At 45.8% G+C, this 22,254-nt stretch overlaps 1 protein-coding gene and 1 long non-coding RNA gene across 3 annotated transcripts in view; one reads left to right on the plus strand and one right to left on the minus strand.

Annotated features, from left to right (window-relative positions):
• Positions 1-3,556, plus strand: part of VWA8 (von Willebrand factor A domain containing 8) — a 366,248-nt gene extending 362,692 nt beyond the window's left edge. Inside the window, exon 45 of the mRNA XM_015538962.2 lies at positions 371-3,556. Coding sequence (XP_015394448.2) covers positions 371-479 — 109 coding nt within the window. The 3' untranslated portion in view covers positions 480-3,556. The remainder of the gene's footprint in view (positions 1-370) is intronic.
• Positions 631-21,821, minus strand: LOC122236384. 2 transcript variants are annotated; one of them, XR_006214445.1, is made up of 5 exons: positions 21,705-21,821; positions 20,206-20,256; positions 19,814-20,082; positions 5,097-5,135; positions 631-712 (listed from the first exon to the last, which is right to left on the minus strand). It is a non-coding gene; the product is annotated as an uncharacterized LOC122236384 (long non-coding RNA). The 2 variants fall into 2 exon arrangements; XR_006214444.1 differs by lacking the exon at positions 19,814-20,082.
• Positions 21,822-22,254: the final 433 nt, after the last annotated feature.

The raw sequence follows: 22,254 nt of genomic DNA on the forward strand, positions 1-22,254 counted from the left end.
TATGGATTTGCTGGACCTAGGTGAGCCAATCTCAAATGCGTCCCTAGCGTTCTGTTCTACCAAGGGAATACTAGAAAGTGACAGTAATAAAAGGAAGGAAATTTCTTCTTTTCCAATTAACTGACTTTCTCACCGAAAAGACCTTTCTCTGGGTTCACTGCTTTCAGTGTGCCTCGCTCTGTTTTGTTGCTTTTCCAAGCCTTTCACTGCCCAGTGACAGCCAGTTCAATTGCCGGCGGGGGCAAGCTATTAGAAAGTAAAAACTTCTTTTCCTAAGACACCATCGGGACACTGTGGTTTGTGGGGGCGGGAGGTGGAAGGGGAGCCTCGATTTGCAATGGTGGTTTTCTCTCCCCTTCCATCCTGGCAGGCTTCAGAGAACTTTACCAGCTGGCCGGTCTTTCGTTGCCATGGATACCAAGGACATCCCTCAGATTTTACGACAGATCTTCACCTCCACCATGTTGTCCACTGTTTAAGACGTGCCCTTCGTCACCCTGGTGCCCCCGGGATTTGAAATAAGATGGGGATAAAGAGTACTCTGAAGAAAAGAAGACATCTATAAAGGGAACCTGTGCAATGACTGGATAATTCTGGCATTCCTGGGTCCTCCTGCGCTTGCTCAGCAATCCGAATTCAGGAAAGCAGCCAGAGGGAGGTTTGTGCGTGGAAACCGACAACTGTTGATGGGTTCACAGGGAAGTGAGTTGACCTGCATTTTATAAAAGGTCAGGGTTAAAGGAAAGTGGTTTGAGAACTGTGGTACTTGGTTTATATCTAGAAACCTGAAGGAAAGAGAATTCCTTGCTTTTGCCTTAACATCTGGTCACCCGAGGTAACAGAAGCGACCCCATCAAACTAAGCTTTAGTTGCCGTATTCTGACGTTGAGGTACAAGTCTGTGCAAACCCACCCAACCTGCTCCTATCCAGTAATTAAGTGTATTTTCTTCTCCACTCTTGGTTGCCCAGAAGACAATGATTTTATAGTATGTAACTCACTGGAAAGCTTTCTAACAGACATATTTTATAAACAGGTTTTTTTCAATAATTCCATTCTCTTGGCAAAAGCCAAAAGGAATCAAAAGATCCCTGCATTGCTATCTTTCCCACCTGACTTTTTAAAGACTCTTTAAATAATAAAGAGCAAACCTCCCATTTTCCATGCTGCCAGCGTGGAAGGATAAAGGATGTCTTGCCTTGAACTTCCTGTTTCCTCTTGTTCTTCCAGTGCTTCTCACAAGTCTCACGTATTTTGGTGTCCAAAATGTAATGTTCAAAACAACAAACACTTATGTTTTTACTTAAAGCAAAGTAAAAACAAGGCGGTATGTTTGAATTGAATGGTAACTGGAGATCTCTTTAGCTGTGTGTGTGTGTGTGTGTGTGTGTATGTATATATATATATATATATATATATATGCTTTTTTTTGTCAAGACTCCTTCTCTTTTCTTTCAAAGTGTACCTCATTCCCACCTACTTTTGGGCTGACCTTTATTTACCAACAGGCTCATTGTCCCTTTGTTTAAAATCAAATGACACAGCCAAAGTCAGGGTCTGTGCAAGCACCTAAGAAGCTAGAGATGCAAAGTCAAAATTGCAGGGGGCACCAGTGTGTGCGTGCTTTCTTGTCATGAGTTGGAAAAACTAGTCTTGTTAATGAGGTTACCCTGTTTACCCATATGTAATGGAATTATACAGATCCGTTTCTTTTTAATCAATTGTAGAGAAGAAAAGGTATCACCCATTTGTTCCACCACCCTCGATTCCCCATCAGTTGTCAAAGAAATAAAAGTAATTAGATTTCCAGTGCAATCCTGCCCAATGAGTTTGCATAGCTTCTCTTATTTTTCCGGCCAGATACTTGCTCTGTGTACTGAATCATCCAGCCATGCAGTTTCAATCCAACGAGTACCTTTAAAAATGTAATTGCATTAATAACAGTAATAATAACAACAGCAGCAGCCGGTAGCACTTACTGATTATTACCACATACCAGGTATGTATGCTAAACGATTTCATGTATCATTCCATTCAATCCTCACAAAGATGCATGTAAAATAGAAGCATTTTTTTTTCTTTTTTTTATCTCATGTTACAGATGAGGAAAGTAAGTCACTTCCCAATACCGGACTACTGACTATTCATACTTTTCACATCCTCCTTGATAAATAAGGAAACTGAGGTGTATAGAAGTTCAAGAAAACGGGCCTCAGTCACTGGCAGGCAGGGGCGGAGCTGGGCTGTGCTGGCCTCCCTAGTGATGTACTCGAGCTCTCGTTGCCTTGACTCCTTTCTGTTCTTGCAACCTGACCACAGTTCACAGAGCTGTCTTCCTCTCCCTGGGACTCAGAAGCCACCTGCACACATCCGGGCACTCAGAGGAGGATGTGGGGAGCAAGGACACAAGACACTGCTGGAGGGACATCTCTAACCAGCCCTTCCTGGGCTCAGCAGCAAACTGAGGAAGTGCCCCTTCAAGTGGCAGCTTAACCCCTAGGAGTGCCCCTCTGAGGACAGTCACAGCCCCCAAAGGCTTTGGACCAGAATCCGAGAATCATTAACACAATGGCCATGTAACAAATCCTGCCTGTGCCCTGACTACCTGAGTGAGCAGAGGCCAGTTTTCCTTCACTTGGGAAGAATGTTCTCCTGTTATTTAATTCACCTCTCCTCACTGGCCAGACATCCTTGCAATTGTTATTTAAAACAAACAAACAAACGTGTAACCCCTGACTTTGCCTTTTTGTAAAAGGGAGAGATGATGGGGTGGGGGGAGGGGGGATGGCCAAGAGAGGAGATGAGAAGGGTTTATTTTCACTTCTTAGAATACCTAAGAAGTTTGTGCCTTTATTGTGAAATGTACTTAATTGTAGGCCACTCCGTGCTGTTCCCAGGCCCTTCTTGGGGCCAAGACATTATAATAAATGCATTGTTTGCCCCAGGGAGGGAGCTCCACTGAAAGGCATCTAAACCAGCTTGTCTCCGTAGTGAGCCCTGTAATGCTGAGAAGGTTCATTGTTACCCCTGAGCAGCCAGGAGGAATGAACGCCATGAATGGCCGCAGTATATGGTGTATTCCCCCTGGAATCTTTTGTGTGCCCCAGCGAGATGACCTCATCACACACGGGGCACCTCGAACACAGCCGCAAGAAGTGGATCAGAGCGGGACTACGTGAGGCTGTCACATGTGTGGAATGAATCATCTAATTCTTTACACCCTTTCCTGTGAACTGTCAGAGGAGGAGAAATCCATCAGTGCCAGCGGGATTTTCTCTAAACAAACTCGAGGGCCTTGAAAGCCATTTAGAAGTAGTTTTCCGTGGACACCACTGTCAGTGTTCTTAAAAGGGCAGCTCCAGAGCCTTCAACCCTTTCTCTGCCTGGCTCCTTCCTGTGCCTGTCAGATCAGCCAGAATTAAATTCCTCCTCAAACAAAACAGAGAAGTGTAGGACTAGAGGAGCAAGAGGGTGGCGGCCTGTTGGTTGTGTCTCCATTGTGGCGCAACAATGGCAGTTAGAGGGATTCCACAGTTCTTTTTCTTTTTTTTTTTAATGTTTATTTTTGAGAGAGAGAGAGAGAGAGAGAGAGAGAGAGAGAGAGATCATAAGGGGGGAGGGGCAGAGATAGAGGGAGACCGAGAATCCCAAGCAGGCTTCTTGCTATCAGCACAGAGCCTGACATGGGGCTCGAACTCACAAACTGTGAGATCATGACTTGAGCCGAAACCAAGAGTCAGATGCTTAACCGACTGAGCCACCCAGGCACCTCAGATTCCACAAGTTGTCAGCCAACATCTCCTGCCTGGAAAACTTTTTTCTGGAACTGCACCAAAGAACAGCCAAATGTCCACTTGTATTTAGTAAATTGTATATAACTTTTTCATCTTAAGCAATAAAATGTCCACTTTTAAAAAGTTATTCCAACCAGTAACATATCTGGCTTGTTCAATGAAGCATCTAATTTGCTCCCACTTTCTGGTTAGAGTCATATCATAAAGTTCTTACCATTGCCTTTCCTTTACCTTTCTTTCTAAGACTGGCTGTGGCAAGAGTCCTGCAGGTAATAGAAAGGAATTCCAGTGTTCCATCTTGTGGTGGGAGAATTTACAGACTCTAAGTAAGTACAATTAGTAGAAAGGAAGTTCTAGATGCTGCTTAGCTACCTGTATGAACTTGGGCTTGTCACTTCTGGGTCTGAATTGCTTCACCTATTTAAAATTAACTTCAAATTTAAATTTTAAAAGTTGAACAAAATTATCTCTATAGTCCCTCTTTCTATATCTCATACAGCAATTGACTCTGTCCCTCACGTGTCTTACGAGAACAACATCATTTTCATGTATTTTTGTCGCCTGAACCCCACAAACAGCTCCAATTATACAGAGGATTTTAGCACCCAAAAATACAGTGTTACAACTGAATATGCATTCTAAAAGCTACAAAGACATCATTAGAATTGGACAAGCAAGCTTTCCCCCATCATCTGGACGGGTATTTCTGTTGGATAGTAATTCACAAGATTTCTACCCTTTGTCTCTTACTTTGCATGTTGCTACCTTAAAATAAAACTCCGTATCTGCTGATCTGCCCAGTGGATCAAAAAGGATCAGGAATTGGAAAACTACTGGGTGCCGAGAGCTGACCTTTGTGCCCCGAGCTGAACAATGCGCAATTGTGTGTGTGAGTTTTTTTAATTGTTAAATCCTGTAAACAAAAATCTCCTCCAGAGGGGAAAAAATGCTTGCCGAGCAAACCTCTCAAGCTGAAAATGATTTGACACTCTTTTTTGACACTGAGCACCGTCTGGGGCTTTCACCTTCGAACACTGCGTCTGTTCCTGCAGCCAGGCACGTCAGCTCTGGAATGCCAGGGTTACATAATTTTTAAATTGACTAGTGCTTGTGGTATTTGGCCACGGGGAGCAAAGTAGAACACTCTTGTAAAGGGGTTTGGATCCGGATCGTGGTGGGAACGTCATGTTCATCTCTAAGAAATCTCATCAAGGGACACGTCCTCTCTAAGGAACCTCAGCCACCACCCGAGGTCCTCCTCCTGGCAGGCGCCAGAGTCACCTTGAGGCTCCCCCCTTCTTACCTGCTTTGTGAAAGTGCTTTGGAGCAGCCAGCTTTTACCCTGAAAAAAAAAAAAAATCAGTATTTGTCAATAAACTCGGACCCCAGAGATGGTGGGTGTGATCCCAGAGGAGTTTCAGAATATCAGGATGTATTAAAGTTCCCCGCAGCCCTGAAGCATTAGTAATGGCAGCGAGAGTTTGACCTGTGAAAAATGTCTGTCTGAACATCCCAAAGGGTCTGTCTCTTTATGCACGCCACAGTGGGGCAAGAAAAGAATGAGCCTGTCAAGAGTACTTTGTGTAATTGGTCCCATGATACCATACATGAAGCCTTACAAATTTAAATGAAAAATAAGTATATTTACTCAGGACATTAAAGGCAGCCTTTTACGTGCAATGTGTTTATATTAACAAATACTGATGCAATGTAATGACACTATTTACTTCTTCTTTCCAACGCTAATTAAGAAGTCTTCTATCATCAGGGCTCCAGGAATAGAGTGAGTCTTAGCAAAGCTAGTTGGTCCATTTCCTTTTACAAAATATTTTCTGGCCCATATCGCCCCTGAAAACACTGGCCCAGAAAGGAGCACACGCGGGCCCAGTGGAAATCAAATGGCAACAGTGGGGAAGCAGCCTGCTGACCAGCCTTCACCTTGGCTCCTGGGGGCAGCTCCCGCAGAACCCAGGGCTGGTGAGGACACTGAGGTGAGGACACTGAGGGTTTCCACGGCAACCAGGATGCTCAGATGGCAGGGTATTCTCCGCATAAAATAGAGGGCAGATGACAAGGGATACCTGGGAGGGTCAGGGCTTCCTTAGTTAACTGACACACGGTCTGGAAAATATACCTGTTTATTTTGCAGTTGACAAAGGGATTTTTATCTGAAAAGTGTCCTCTGGGGCTTCTATGTTTTTGAACAACTGTTTTCAAAGCAGATAGAATGTGCATGTCCATACCTTGCAGCCTCAAGTACAAAGATCTGCTATTCGATACGTAGTGCCCGGACGAAAGAATCTCTTTCAGTGGAGACGGGAATGGGCACACAGTCTGCAAAGGTGGGAGTTTGTGGCGGTTCCACAAGACCGCCTGAGAGCAGGCAGTCAGTCACTTGGCTGGAATACAGCCCCATGCAGCTGGCCTGGCTCCTCGCCCCCTGACATCTGAAGTCTGTCTTTAGAGTGGCGTTTCCCAGAGAGAGGGGCTTCTCTTTTAAAATACAAATAGCCCTGAGAGGCTATCCATCATGCTCATCTTGGTTTGAATTCCTTCATTCACACGCTTTCGTCCAGGCCCCAGCTGAGATGAAGGTTCCAGACAGGGCCTGTGACTGGTGAGGAAGTGGGAGGGGGTGGGGGCGCTTGCAGCTTGGAGCATCACCCAAGCAGGGGCCTGGGCCCGGGACATGGCGTGCAGGCATGTGACATGCACACATTGGGGGTGACATTCTTGCTTGGGGCTGCATATGTGGCCTCTCCGTCCCCTTGAGAGAGCGCTCAGTGAAGGCTTTGTCAGGTGTGGATGGACGCTGGCTTGGTCCTCTGAAGCCCCGCTTTTTTAGAGACACCCAGACTTCCACTTGCATTTCGCCCTCCGTCTTGTGGAAGCTCCACCCTCCTGGCATCTGGGTTACGGGAGTCAGGAGCCATGCACATGTCAGGGAGGCAATTCCCCAGCAAGGCCTTTCACCACTGGGCACTTGCCTCACAGCACCCGGGCCTTGTTTCTGGTGAAGTAAACAAATCAGATTTTTTTTTTCCAATTTGCCAAGCGGACTTTTACCCTGTGCTGTAGGCTTTTCAAAAAAGAATTAAACCCCTGAGAGGCCACAACCGTTATTAGAAGCCACCTCCCTCCCCTGCAGGAGCAGGCCTGGTCCACACCCCACAAGGCTGCTCCACAAGCCCTGGGGACGGTCCTGAGGAGGGAGCTGAGAAATTCCTGAGTGCCTTCCTGGTAAGGACTGGAATGACATCAGCGTGAGCCTCTCAAACCCAGAATGTTCCTCCCGTACAAGGAGAGTATTGAGCATACTTACACTGGGGAGTTTTCTGAAGCGTCTGTAATTCAGACTTTTGGAAGAAGCTATTGTCTAAGTTTCTAAAAACATTTGTATATTGGGATGCCTGGGTGGCTCAGTGGATTAAGCCCCTGACTCTTGGTTTGGGCTCAAGTCAGATCTCATGGTTCGTGAGCCCCACGTCAGACTCTGAGCTGACAGTGCGGAGCCTGCTTGGGATTCTCCCTTTCTCTCTGCCCCTCTCCCACTCATGCTCTGAATCTCTCTCTGTCTCTCTGTCTCTCTCAAAAAAAAAAATAAACTTTAAAAACACTTACGTATTATTAGCGCTAAAAAATCAGGTACCTTTGAAAAATGAGCATGGCTTCTTAAAGATAAAAGCTCCTTTGTTTTTCTTTGAGACGGCTCACTTTTTTCCTCTTCGAAAGAGAACCAGTTTTTTAAATAAAGGTATAATTGACATATAACATTATATTACTTTCAGGTGTACAACGTAATGATTCAATAGATGTATAGATTGTGAAATGGTCACCACAGTAAGTCTGGTTACCATCCATCACCACACATTTAAAGAGAAACAGCTTTGCATTTCCTGAGCCCGCCAGTGACCGCGCCCCCCCCCCACTTCATTACTGCCATTCCCAAAGGGCTTCTAGAAACCATGACATCAGTGTCTCTCTTAAAACCGCTTCAGCTCCTCCTCATGACAGTCTCATTTGTCCTGTCATTTGGGCATCATTCAATGAGACTATCCCAGCAAGGTCTGACTGAAAGGCCACGTGGCTGGCACCCTGAAAATATGACATAAGTCAGATGAACAACAGGATGAGCACAGAAGGCAGAGACGATGAGAAGACTCACCCCAGTTTCTGTAGTCAGATCCATTCCTGCCAGGCCAAGAAACTCCAAATTCCCCCTCTGCATGGGGCAGGCAGAGTCCCCATGACTTCAGAAGCATTTTCTGGCCTCTCTGAGCACTGTTTTCTCACCTCTGAGATGAGGATAATAATCATATATCTCGGGGTGTATGTGAAGATCGAGATAAAATAATGAGGGCACTTTATAAACAGAAAGTGCTATCCAGTTCAAGTGGCATTTTCCCAAAAGGGACGTGGCCCCTTGGGAGGTGAGGGACTCTGACCAACTTTGGGGGCCAGGACACTCTTTGGTCTGGTCAAACACCTCAGAATGGATGGAGAGCCGAGAGCATCCTCTCCATCAGGGTGAACAAAGTGGGGACCAAATACAGGAAAATAAAAGCAGAGTGGTCTGGGGTCTGGGGGCAAGTGATAGGAGGCCATTCAGCTCCAGGGCTTTCTGTCCCTCCAGGACAGCACAGAGCCCATGCTCTCTATTTGCAGATGTGGTTGCAATCAAGAGTTTGTCTCCTGGCTCTGCCATCACCTGTCTCCGGGGGAGACAAAATGGCCCTTCTTAGGAGTGGCCCCAAGCCATTCACACTGCAGCCACAGGCGTCTGTCCAGGAGGCTGTTAGCGCTAGAACTGTATTAAAAATAAAGACTATGGGCCGCCAGGGTGGCTCAGTCAATTGAGTGTCCTATACTTGGCTTTGGCTCAGGTCATGATCCCAAGGTTGTGGGATTGAGCCCTGCATTGGGCTCTGTGCTAAGCGTGAAGCTTGCTTAAGATTCTCTCTCTCTCTCTCTCTCTCTCTCTCTCTCTCTCAGTCTCTCTCTCTCTCTCACCCCCCATGCTCATGTTCTCTCTCTCTCCTTAAGAGTAAATAAAGACTATAGTGAGTCCATCTGGATGTCTTCCTGGCCTGTACCCCTTCCTCAATCCAGGGAAGAACCCCCAACTCAACTAAGTATTCAGATAGCCCTTGCAAGAATTGCTCCCGGGACGCGTGGGTGGCTCAGTCGGTTGAGCGCCCGACTTTGGCTCAGGTCATGATCTCACAGTTCATGAGTTCGGGCCCCACATCAGGCTCTGTGCTGACAGCTCAGAGCCTGGAGCCCGCTTCAGATTCTGTGTCCCCCCCTCTCTCTGCCTCTCCCGCGCTCATGCTCTGTCTCTCTCTCTCAGTCAAAAATAAACATTAAAAAAAAAGTAAAAAAAAAAAAGAAAGAATGGCTCCCTTTCAGTCGGACCCTTCTGGAAGCAGTGACTGAGGAGTCTTAGAAGGCTATGCCTAAGGTGCCATGTTCTGTCACATGCAGGGAGAATAATAAAAATTATTATTATTATTATTACACGAAATAATAATAGATCACTATTATTTAGCATTTTCCATGTGCCAGTCACCTCCTAAGCATTTTGCATAAACAAACTCATTAAACCCTCACAACAACTTCATGAGACAGGTACCATTCCCCCTCTCATTTTATTTAAAAAGCAAAGACCACCAGTCTACCCTAAAAGGGAAAAGAAAAGGCCAACTTGCTGCCTGAGGGCGAGAGAAGCGCATATGGCACCCTAAAAGTCAGTAGGAATAGCTATGAGTGCTTAGTATGCTGTCCCATAATTGTTTCCACGTCTACATTCCTTATTGTGGGAAGGGCAAGGATCCAGTCTTATCTGTCTTTAGCCTGGCCCTGAAAAACTGCTCCATAAACTGCTATTGCATGAGTAGTTGTAGGATGCAGAGGCTCTGGGGTCCCAGAGGCAGGACTCCTACTGGCTCTCGAGGATGAGCGAGATTCTATGAGCCGAGAGGTGCGGGAGTTTTGGGGGAAGGCAGGGGTAAGAGTGGTCTGAGCAAAAGCCTGAATTTGGAATGTTCCAAGGGGTAGCTGAGATGGGAGTTCTGACAGGACTCTTCTCCCATCCTTGGCTGCTACTGACCAGCCAGGAGTTTCTAAGTGAGGCCCAGCCCTGAAAAACAGCCTGTTTTCAGAGCCTCCAGGGTGGCCTTCTGGGCTGTCCAGTTGGCTAACTCCAGCCCTGACTGGCCAGGGTGAGGTGGAAGGCCAGGCCCTCCTGGAGCCCAGAGTAATGACAGCTCAACAGAGCAACCTCATTACATGGAGGACTTCATGATATGTCTGTTTTGTTTTGCTTTGCATTTTTTTTTCTCTTTGAAAATGAGTGGAGAACCTTCTTTTACCCAAGATTACAAGTTGGGTTAGTGATGAAAGGTCTGTGCCATGCAGAAGGAGCCCTCGGGGAGGAAATTTTACATTTGCAAACCCTTTTATTGAAAATGGCTTGCTCTGTGAACTCTGTGAAAAGAGAGAGAGAGAGAGAGAGAGAGAGAGAGAGAGAGAAAAGAGAAAGAAAGAGAAAGAAAGAAAGAAAGAAAGAAAGAAAGAAAGAAAGAAAGAAAGAGGAAGAAGGAAGGAAGGAGAAAGAAAGAAAGAAAGAAAGAAAGAAAGAAAGAAAGAAAGAAAGAAAGAAAGGAAGAAAGGAAGAAGGAAGGAAGAGGAAGGAAAGGAAGGAAGAGGAAGGAAGGAAGGAAGGAAGGAAGGAAGGAAGGAAGGAGAAGGAAGAAAAGAAAGGAAGAGAGAAGAAAGAAAGGAAGAAAAAAAGGAAGGAAGGAAAGAAAGGAAGAGGAAGGAGGAAAGAAGAAAAGAAAGAAAGAAAGAAAGAAAGAAAGAAAGAAAGAAAGAAAGAAAGAAAGAAAGAAAGAAAGAAAAGAAAGAAAAGAAAGAAGAAAAAAATCAGCAGGAAGGATCAGAATTATTTCTGCCTTTGTGAGGCTGCCTGGGACCCCTGGCTGATCATCATGGCCGCCAAGCATTTCAAGCCTACACACAACCCAGAAAGACAACCCCCTGAACTCACAAATCACTAGAAGACTTAGAAAAACTCAGTTGGCACATGTTCCTAAACCTAGACAAATCTGTGCTTCAGCAAGTTGCTTTGGAAAAAGCCTAGCACAACATGGATTGGTCAAATTGAATGGATGGATGGATGGATGGATGGATGGAAGGATGGAGGGAGGGAGGGAGGGAGGGATGGATGGGGTGGTGGGTGGGTAGGTGGATGGATTGAAGAGAAGAAAATTTACCCTATTTAAAATACCTAAAATAGGGGTGCCTAGGTGGCTAAGTCAGTTGGGCACCCAACTCTTGATTTCAGTTGAGTCATCTCATGGTTGTGAGATCAAGCCCCACATTGGGCTCCAAGCTGAGCATGGAGCCTGTTTGATATTCTTTCTCTCTCTCCCTCTAACCCTCTCCCCCACTTGTGCGCTCTCTCTCTCTCCCTCTCTCAAAAATAATAACAACAAAATACCTAAAGGAAAGGAGATTAGCACCCACAATAACAATATTGTAGCAGAGATAGAGATTAAGCTTTAGTTTAAGCAGGAATTCTGAGTGACAGCATAGGCCCACCCCTAATCCATTTACATGAGAGATGAGGAACCACAGGGAAAGATGTCATCCCAAGAGAAGAATAAATCAGACACCCAAGCTTGACCTTATAACAAAATATTGGAAGTGGGAGAGGCAAGTATGCTGTGTGGTATTGAACATGAATTTGTGTCCAGGTCAGCCCCTGGTGACGAGGAGACATCTAGGTAGCTGTGCCCAGAAGACACCACATCACCCAACAGAAACCATGTTTCTGTGAGTAACCGAGTCGGTTCCAAGGGACCACATGCTGCTTACCAAGGCACAGAGGACTTGGCAACAAATGTCCTTAAGCTCTTGGGCATTGGATTCAAATCATGACTACCATACTAACTAGTTTTCTGTCCTAGGGAAGTTTTCTAAGACACTTTTTTTATTGAGATACAATTCACATACCATAAAATTCACCCTTTTAAAGCATACAATTCAGTCAGTGGTTTGGAGTATATTCAGAAAGTTGTGCAAATATCACCACCTAATTCCAGAATATTTTCATCACCCCAGAAGGAAATCTCATATTCATTAGTAGTCACTCCCCACTGCCCCTCCCCCATCCCCTGGCAACTGTAATCTACTTTCTCAATGAATTTGCCTATGCTGAATTATTTCATGCAAATAGATTCATACTCATGGGACCTTTTTTTGCTTCTTTCTTTTACCATAATGATTTCAGGAGTCATCCTTGTTGTATCATGGATCACTACTTCACTCTTTTTTATGCCAAATATTATTCAATTGTCTCAACATACTACATTTTGTTTTTCCATTTATAACTTGATGGATATTTTGGCTGTTTCCACTTTTTGGCTAATATGAATAATGCTGCTATGAGCATTCATGTACAAGCTTTTATGTGGACATGTTTTCAGTTCTCTAGGAGTAGAATTGCTAGGTCATATAGTAACTCTATGCTTAACTTTTCGAGGAATTGGGCAGCTATTTTCCAAAATGGCTGCACCGTTGAATTCTCACCAGCAATATGAGGGTTCCAACTTCTCTACATCCTTTCTAACACTTGTTATTTTCTATCTTTTTGATTATAGCCGTCCTAGTGGATGTGAAATGGTATCTCATGTGGGTTTGATTCTCATTTTCCTAATAACTAATGATATTGAGCATCTTTTTCTTAGCTTATAACCATTTGTATATCTTCTTTAGAGAAATATCTGTTCAAATCCTTTGCCCATTTCTTTAATTGGATATTTGTCTTTTTGTTGTTGAGTTGTAGGAACTCTTTATATATTCTGGATATTAGACCATTATCAGATATATGATTTGCAATTATTTCCCCCATTCTATGAGTTGCCTTCATTTTCTCAATAAGGGTCCTTGAAAGTACAAAAGTTTTTAATTTTAATGAAGTCCAATTTATCTATCTTTTCTTTGGTTGCTTATGCTTTGGGTGTTATATCTAAGAAAAAATTGCCAGGGCACCTGGCTGGCTCAGTTGGTAGAGCATACTTCCCTCGAGCTTGGGTTGTAAGTTCAAGCCCCATGCTGGGGGTAGAGATTACTTAAAAATAAAAATAAAAAACCTTAAAAAAAAAAAAAAGAATGAAAACATTGTCTAATCCCAAGTCATGAAAATTCATGCTTACATTTTCTTCTAAGAGTTTCATAGTTTAACCTCTCACCTTTGATCCATTCTGAGTTAATTTTTGTGTGAAATAGGGTACAACTTTTCTTTTGCATGTGCATATCCAGTTTTCCCAGCACTACTTGTTGAAAAGACAGCTCTTTCCCAATTGAGCTATCATGGCATCCTTGTCTAAAAGTAAATGACGGTAAATGTTTGGGTTTATTTGTGGACCATTAATTCTATTCTAATGATCTATATGACTATCCTTATGCTACTGCCGTGAAGTCTAGATTGGTAGAGTTTTGTGGTAAGTTTTGAAAACTATGAATCCTACAACTTTGTTCTTTTTCAAGATTATTTTTGCTGTTCTTTACATTTCCATATCAATTTTAGAATCAGCTTGTCATTAAAATCCCTACTAAAAAGCTGGGATTTTAGTTGGGATCGCTTTGAATCTACGGATCATAATGGGGAGTATTGCCATCTAACAATATTAAGTTGTCCAATCCATGAACACAAGGTGAGTTTTTATTTCTTGAGGACCTCTTTCATTGCATTCAACAATATTTTATAGTTTTCAGTTGTCTAAGGCTTGCACGTCTTTAATTTTTATTCCTAAGTGTGTATGTGTGTATATTTATTTATCCCTAAGCATTTTCTTCTTTTTGATGCTATTGTATACGGAATTATTTTCTCAATTTTATTTTCAGATTGTTTACTGCTCAAGGACAGAAATACAACTGAGTTTTGGATGGTGAACTTTCATCTTCCCGTCTTGCTGAGCTTGTTTACTAGCTGTAACAGGGCAAGTTAAAGCACCACGAAGCTCATGGTTCTTAGTAAGATTCGGCCACTTTTCTTAAATATATTCTCTGATTGTTGCAACTCTTTAGTTAATTTGCAGAATTTTGAAACACTTAATTCTGACTTTTTTTTTTTTTTTTTTTTTTTTTTTTGCCCGTGCTGTCAGGGCTTTTATGGAGGGGAGGATTTCCAGAGGTCTTGACCCCACCATTTTCACTCACATTACCCCCCTCTCAAGGAAGTTTCTCATACCTCCATTTCCTCAACTGTATTACTATCTTTCCGTAGTTTTGGGTGTAAAGCACCTAACACCACCTGGTGCTAGCAGTTAATTAGGAAAGTTATTATCACCGGAGAAATAGATGGCAGTGAATGTGCTGGGGCTGCCTAACCTTGTTCGGGAACACACAACCCAATCCTCTGGTGACTCCATTTATACCCAAATAGCTCTCCACATAGCCCCACATAGTCTTCCATTCAATTCCTCACAAACCAAACATCTCTTTCATTCCCTTTCCCAAGCTGTACTCCCTCAGTGTCTGATGTGAGCTAGCTGGCAATGTGCTAATTACTAACACGCCACTTCTCCAGGTAACTCGGGGTCTTACTGAGTTCTGCTCACGGATCTCAGGGAGGTTCCCGAGCCTGAGTCAGCCACAGCCACCTCAGGCCACAGGAGCCTAGGGGAGGCAGGAAAACCTTGCTCCTCTCAAACCCACCCCAGCTCCATCCACCTTCACTTCAGGCCAGCCCTAGCTAGGAAGACTTCCGTGGTTTATGAATGGTTCTAAGAAGACTAAACTCGGTTATGTGGCCTGTGGTATCAACCAGGAACAGCAACTAAGTAATCGCAATAAACCTCCTCTCTGTGCAGAACCTCTTCCGGGCTGCGCAGGACTTCCATCGTCCCAGCCTCATGGAAGCCCTGCAGGTTACTGAGTTAGCAAGGTGCCACGCCCCTCAAGGACACAGTGCTCCTCCAGCCTCCTCTCCAGATGGTCCACCCATGCCCCTCACTGTAGTCTGCCATAGCTCCTGACTGACCGTGTCTGCTGTCCCCTTTGCTGGAAACCCCCTCCCACTCCATCCCCCATGTGACCACCTCTCAGTCCTTCAAAGCCTAGTCACAGGATCTTCAGAGAGGATTTCCCAAGAATCTTCTTTGCCACTGCTTCGCCTCAAATATTTGTTGAGCACTTGCTATGTTTCAGGCCCTATCCTAGGCTGGGATACAACAATGAACTTATTCTATGAAACACACATTCTAGTGGCAAGACCAAAAATAAACAGAAAATATGCAGGTAGTAATAAGCTCTCACAATAAAAATAAAAGAGAGTTAAGGTTGGGTTGGGGGGGGTGCGCTATTTTAAATAAGGTACTCAGGGAAACCTGAGTCTGATAAGACAACAATTGAACAGAAACCTGAAGGAAGTAAGGTCCTGGTCCTGGGCTGCACCAATATCAAAGATAAGAGCATTCCAGCCAGAGAGAATAGCATGTACAAAGGCCCTGAGGTGGAAGCGGATTTCACAAGCTTGAAAAACAGCAAGGAGACCAATATGTCTGAAGTGGAGTGAACAAGGGGAGAGTGTCAAATGATAAGGCCAGAGAGATATCACATCCCATACTATATTGGGCCTTATAGATCATGGTAAGGACTTCGGATTTTACAGGATGTAAATCTGGAAGCCAATGGAGGGTTCTGACACAGTAGTGACGTACTCTGAATTTCATTTTGAAAGGAGCACTTGGGCTGCCATATTGAGAGACCATGGAAGGCCCAGGATGAAATTAGACCAGTTAAGGAGCTCGCTGCAACAGTTAAGACGTGGTGGTATGATGGTACAGGGACCTGGGTGAGCAGTGGAGGTGGTGAGACGTGGTCAGAATCTGAATATGTTCTGAAGATGGAGCCAACAGGATTTGCTGATGGATTAGATGTGGAATGTGACCCCTTCTGCTGCAGTTTCCTGAACCATCTACAGACACTACAAGTTGTAGCCTTTGACTCTCCATGGTTGTGGATGGGAGGCACTTTGGCTGTCTCCAACTTAAGATCCTCTTTCTGCAGGTCACACTGTGTGACTACACTGGGAACTAGCAGAGTGTGACCAGCTCCCAGAAGCTGACAAGAGGCAACACCACGGACAGCCATACGAGCAGCCCCCAAGCTGAGGCATGGACAGGTCCCAGCAGGGCTGGCAGAGGAGAAGGAAAGGACATCAGAGTGGGAGTTTGCCACTTGTCTGTACGTTGGCGTCACGTGGGAGAGTTCTCGTCAGATGGTACTCCAGACCAATTTGTCAGAGTACCTGTGGGTGGGAGCCTGGCATCCGTGCTTTTCAGTTTCCCAGGAGATCCCTAACATTCAGCCAAGGTTGGGAGCTACTACCTTGAATCAACAAGTGCTTTTTTTATGCCTCCTGGTGTTTGCTGATTCCAGTTGTGCTTAGCAAGGGGCTAAGTGGGGGAGGGGGGCATGAGAACCCCCAACACACACCATCCTTGCAGAGTAAGGGGAACCACACAAGGGCTGCAGAGCGTTCTTCTGCTCACAACTGGAACCAAATCAATCTCTCCAAGAAAGCATTGCAAATCAACCCGACCTCACTCCACACCTCCACCTCCAGTCCTGTTTTGAATATAAGTGTATTTCAGAGACTTTTTTTAATGCTATCCAGCCAAGCTCTGCCCAGGAATGTCTCCCAGCAGAGCCCACCTGTGTGTGGAATGCGGCAGAGAAGGGAGAGAGCCCGGGGCTGAGCCCAGCATGTTGAAGTGTTCATTTCCCACCTGGGCACTGGGACAGATGGGGTGGTGGCCAGGAACCTGAGGAGAGTGAGAGAATGAAGGATTTCTCCAAGACATACGGACTTGGAAACAGGTCAAATCTCAATTACAGACCCAGGAGCCAGAGCGACCTGCTCCCCTCTGCCCCCCTGGTGAAGCCCCTGGGTCGGCCACTCCAGAGCCAGCAGACAGAGGAGCCATTCATTGCACAGACCCTTTCCCATTTATCCAAATCCCCAGACACTTTGTGGATAGAACCCAAATAACTTGATTAAGGTAAGGTGAAACGAGACACGTTCGCTGCTTGAAAATTGAGAACATCTGTCCCGGGTAGCAAACCAAAGCCAAGGCTCTTTGTAACTAAGGAAAGGGCATCCCCGAGGAGTCCAGGCATGAGAGCAGGGCCGGTTCTCTCTACATCCTCCTCCTTGCCCACCCAAAGGGCAGCCAGGGGGATTGTGACTCAGGACTGCGGGGAGAGGGTGAGTGCAGTGGTCAGGCCAACCTGGACTTGACCCTTGACTCCACTACGACTGCTTACGTGCCCTTAAGGTCCATGTTTAACCTGATAGCTACAGCGTCCTCACAGGCTTGCAGGAAGATTAAGCAGATGCTGACACGTGAAGGTATTCTGTTATGTTGTCTCCCCTAGGCTCCCCTTGGCTGCCCACTGGACCCATGATTTGGCAGACTCAGTTAAAGCTGAGTCAGGCTCTCATTCCCATGCCCTAAAGGCCTCCTTTCTGTGGGTCCAGAAGGAGGAGAGTAAAAGAACCAGGTTATAGACAATGTCTTTTTCCCCCCAAAATTCGCATGTTGAAATCTTATCTCCAGGACTTGGCATTTGGGGATAGGCCCTTCGGGAGGCGATTGGGTGATTAATGCCCTTATAAAGAGATCCCAGAGGGTTCTTCCACTGCTTCCATTTGAGGACACAGCGAGAAGATGGCCATCAGTGAACCAGGAAGCAGGACCTTGCCATACACAGATCTGCTGGCACCTTGATCTTGGACTTGCCAGCCTCCAGAACTAAGGGAAATAGGTGATTCTTGTCTAAGCCACCCAGTCTATGGTATTTTTGTTATAGCAGCCCAAACAGACCAAGGTAGGCCAGGTTGTGGCCATGCTGTCACAGAAGAGGCCCCCAGCATGTGAGGAAAGTTCTGGCTCCAGAGTCATGTTGGGTGAATGACTTTCAAGAACAGTGAGGTGGTAGCCCCAGCACTGGTCCCAGAGAAAGTTCATCGTGACACCACTTCATGAATGATGACATGAGGTCTAGAGAAGCATCTAAAGATGTTACAATCATCCCCACGACAAAATGGGGAAGGAACAAGGGATAGCAATGCTGGGATCTCCCCCACCCACAAGGTGGCATCGCTTAATATGACTGCAGCTCACGCCTTCTTCCAAGCAGACTCCAAAATAGGGTTCCTGTAGGGGATTAAAGGTGGCCGCAATTCTTCGTCATTCTCTCATCGGGAGGTGAAGTTTATTTCCCTTCCCTCAAGCCTGAGTTGGCTCATGACTGCTTGAGTATCAGAAGGTGGTAGGAGTGATGCTGGACCAATCCAAGCCTGAGAGCGCTTCTGCTGTGACACCTGTGACATTTTTGGGAGACCTGAACCTCCATGTTGAAAAGCTGAGCTCCTCTGCCAAAAAGTCCACATGGAGACGTCACGCAGAGGCCATATGGGAAGCAGATGCCTTGAGATGACATGGAGAGGCCAACTGTTCTCGGGCCCCAGGAGCCTCCAGGTGACTGCAGCCCCAGGTGCCACCTGACTACAACCACGAGTGAGCCCAAGAACTGCCCCGCTGAGCCTGAGAAGCAACAAAATGCTCACTGTTTTAAGCCATTAAGTTTGGAGGTGGTTTGTTGCACATCGATAGATAACGGACGAGAGTGCTGCTCTTGAGTACCTTCCTGCTCCCCCGTCTATGAGACAGGCCCCACAGTCAAACTCCCCCACCCCTTGCACACAAAGTGTAGGTGCAGAGGACCCCAGGATGGGAAGGACATCAGATTGTGAGATCTCGGCTGCCTGTTTCTGTGTTACTGTCGGCAGGTTTAAAACACGAGAGTCCTCCTCTGATCCGATCCCCTATTCACCATCTGCTCACTGTCTCTGCCCAGGGCCCACATTGAAACCCTGAAGTCCGACTCACCCTCCCCCGTTTAACCAGACCCTCCTGCTTCAGGGTGGGCAGTCCTAAGGGGTGGTCTATCCCATCCTCACCAGCACATCCTGACAGACCCTCCCTCTATCCTCCCTCTTCTCCGACTCTGCCAGCCCTTCCTCCCAGACCCATCTACCTGACAGGAGCTCTAATCTTCCACATACACAGGATGATATTAAAAACTCTCAGGGCTCCTGGGTGCATCCGTCCATTGAGCGTCTGACTCTTGATCTCGGCTCAGGTCAGGATGTCATGGTTTGTGAGTTCAAGCCCCTTGTCGGCTCCATCCTGACAGCGTGAAGGCTACTTAGGATTCTCTCTCCCTCTCTCTCTGCCCCTCCCCAACTCACGCTCTGTCTCTGAAAATACATAAAGTTTAAAAAAATAAAAAGTCTCATTCCAAACCCAAGCCTGCAGTCAGGAATGAAATCAAATAACACTCTCTGAAAGAAAACTGGAAGGTCCCTTCACAGACTTGGCACTTACCCTGTGCCTTGCCCTGCTGTGAGGGTCAAACGTGGCTTATAGAGATTTTATGGAAAATTCCAAACAGACACAAAAGTACAGTACTCCCCCATGGACATCACCCAGGGCTCACAGCAAATCTTTTTTCTTTTTTAAGTTTTTTATTTATTTATTTTGAGAGAGAGAGAGAGAGTGAGGGAGGAGCAGAAAGAGGGAGAGAGAGCATCCCAAGCAGCCTCTCTGCTGTCAGCACAGAGCCTGACATGAGACTCAAACTCATAAACTGAGATCATGACCTGGCCTGAAATCAAGAGTCAGAAGCTTAATCGACTGAGCCCCCACCCTGGGCGCAGGCAAACCTTGTTTTCTGTCACCTCACCCCCTCTCCCCTATGCCCACCTTCCAGATGATTCTGATACAAATCACAGACATCATATTGCTTCATCGCTAAATACTTGGAGAAGCCTCTCTAGAAGCAAGGACTATCCTTTCTCACCACAATACCATAGTACACAGGCTTCGAGAAGTCTAACGTGTGCCAGACCTGACCCAGGAATGCGTCCCCGTAGGTAAGGCCCACCTGTGGAATGTGGCAGAGAGATGACAGAGCACCAGGCTGGCCCCAGGGTATTAGCTGCAGTTCTGGGTGCCAGATGGAACGCGGGGGACCTAGGAGCCTGAGGACAGTGAGAACCACAGACAAACAGGAAAGAGGCTCCCCAGAGCTGACTGGACTTGGAGGCAGCCACAGTGCCGCTCTGCGGTCACACCCACTCTTGTCATCTTCCTCCATCAGGGCTGCGTCTCACGGCCCTGGCGTTCTCGGGTGGGCTCAGAGCTGTGGACCACCTGAAGGGAAAATGGGTCTAGTCGTTCACTGTCACCCTGAGAAGAGTGCAGATTCCAGTGGCTGCCAACCATAGTAAGTCACGCCCGTCGCCTCAGCCCCAGGCTCTGCCGCTCGGGCCTTACCCAGAATGCCTGGCTCAGGAGCATGGCGGGACTCCTGTCTTTTCCATGAATCTGAAACAGGGACCAGAACAAGGAAAGACGTGGAAGATTAAAGTCTATTTCTGTTATGCATTTTAAAAATGCTTTAGTTGGTGAATTCCTAAAAAATAGTAACTGTGCCTCATGCTTCTTTATCTCTCCCACAGTTTCTGTCCCACAGTTCCTCACCCTCAGCACTAGTGAATTTTAATTCTTTATTGTGGGGACTTAGGGAAGAGCAGTCTGAGCATCGGAGGATGTTGAGCAACATCCCTAGCCTCTACTCCCTGGGAGCCAGTACCAGCCTCTCTCCTTGTGACAACCAAGAATGTCTGCAGACATTGCAAATGTTCCCTGGGAAGCAAATCTGCCTTCGAGTTGAGAGCCACCCATCTACACAATAGTGAGTAGTCAGCTTGTTCATTTGTATCTTTATTCCTGTAATTCGTGTTAAATCCCTTCTGAAAGAGATGTTGACTCACTGTGTTAGATAAATTAGAAATGAGTGGATAACAGGAAATTTTCTTTAGAAGCCTCTTATCTGTCTTAAGGATTTTGATCAAACTTGCCAGTTTTTTGGTCAATAATAATGGTTATTTAGATTTCAAATATCTAAATTATATTTAAGTCAGAAGCACCTCAAGTAAGTTAAAACCAAGCCATCAAAGCAAATAACTGTGGCATGTTAAGTGACTGGGTTCTGTGTAAATTTTTTTTGTTCGTTTTTTTCTGCTATTTTTTTTATTTTTTTTTAATGTTTATTTATTTATTTTGAGAAAGAGAGGGGGAGAGAGAACACAGCTGGGGAGGGGCAGAGAGGAGGAGAGAGAGAGAGAATCCCAAGCAGGCTCCACACCATCCACGTAGAGAGCCCAATGCGGGGCTCGAACTCACAAACTGCGAGATCCTGACCTGAGCTGAGATCCAGAGTCGGATGCTTAACCAACTGCACCACCCAGGCCCCTATTTATTTTTACAATTAAAAAACAACAAGAGACTGTCTCTGGGGTTGGGGCTACAAATAAGTCTACATATCATGACATTTTTCCTGTGGACTCTGAGAACCTACATCTTAGTTTTGTAAGCCTTGAGTAGGAGTTCCAATCACCTTCATATTTTATTTCTTTTTCTTTTTCTTTTTCTTTTCTTTCTTTCTTTCTTTTTTTTTTTTTTTTTTTTTGCATTCCTAAATGAGGCAAAACACCCTTCAGGATGTCCACATTGCAGCAAAAACCACAATAGCTGTGGAACAATTTACTTCCGGCTGAAAATTTAGACTTTCCTCACTTATTATTTCCTCACAAATTTAGAATTCGTCTCACTTCCACTGATGGTTCCAGTTGATTATGATTTCTCTCTGACTCTACTATCTGAAAGTTGCCTTATTTGAACCCACAGACGTTAGTGCCAGAGAAGTCCCCCAGGTTAAAATATCTTCAGACCAAAGATAGGCTGGCCTGAGTCACCGCAGAAACACTCACCATGAGGCCCCAGACACTCTGCAAGTCAACTCAGAGCACACGTTTTCCCAAATCTTGAGGGCCTCATGACCGTGAAGCACTGCTCCCCCATCTCAGGGTCCGCACCCAGCTGCAGGCAGTTACTTCAGAACCCTGGGCCCCTATCCAAAATAAGAGCCTGGATGCCACAGAGGTCCTGTGAGAAGCCTCTTAGTTTGAAAAATTAAAGTAAGGGAAAGCTGACCTGAAGCCCCTGCTGGGGGAAAAGTCCTTATTTCCCAAGAAGTCAGAGTGAGTGAGAAAGCCCAGGACCAGAGGTACTCAGACTCCTGGGGGTCGGCCTCGTCAATGCCCTAGAGGCCCCAGAGCCTTCCAGGGTTAAGGTATGGCATCTCCACAAGTCCCCAGCCACACTGCAAGGCTTTCTCTGTAAATGAGCTGTCACCTGGGAAAGCAGAGAGCAGAGCCATGAGGTAATGAGGGAGGGCAGGCCGGGCTGATGAAGAAATAGAGCAAGGGAGGGCGAGTGTCCGTGGTACCTTGCAGGGAGGCAGAGAGACCGGGACAGGGA

This window comes from Panthera tigris, chromosome A1, assembly GCF_018350195.1.
Source record: "Panthera tigris isolate Pti1 chromosome A1, P.tigris_Pti1_mat1.1, whole genome shotgun sequence".
Lineage (NCBI taxonomy): Eukaryota > Metazoa > Chordata > Mammalia > Carnivora > Felidae > Panthera > Panthera tigris.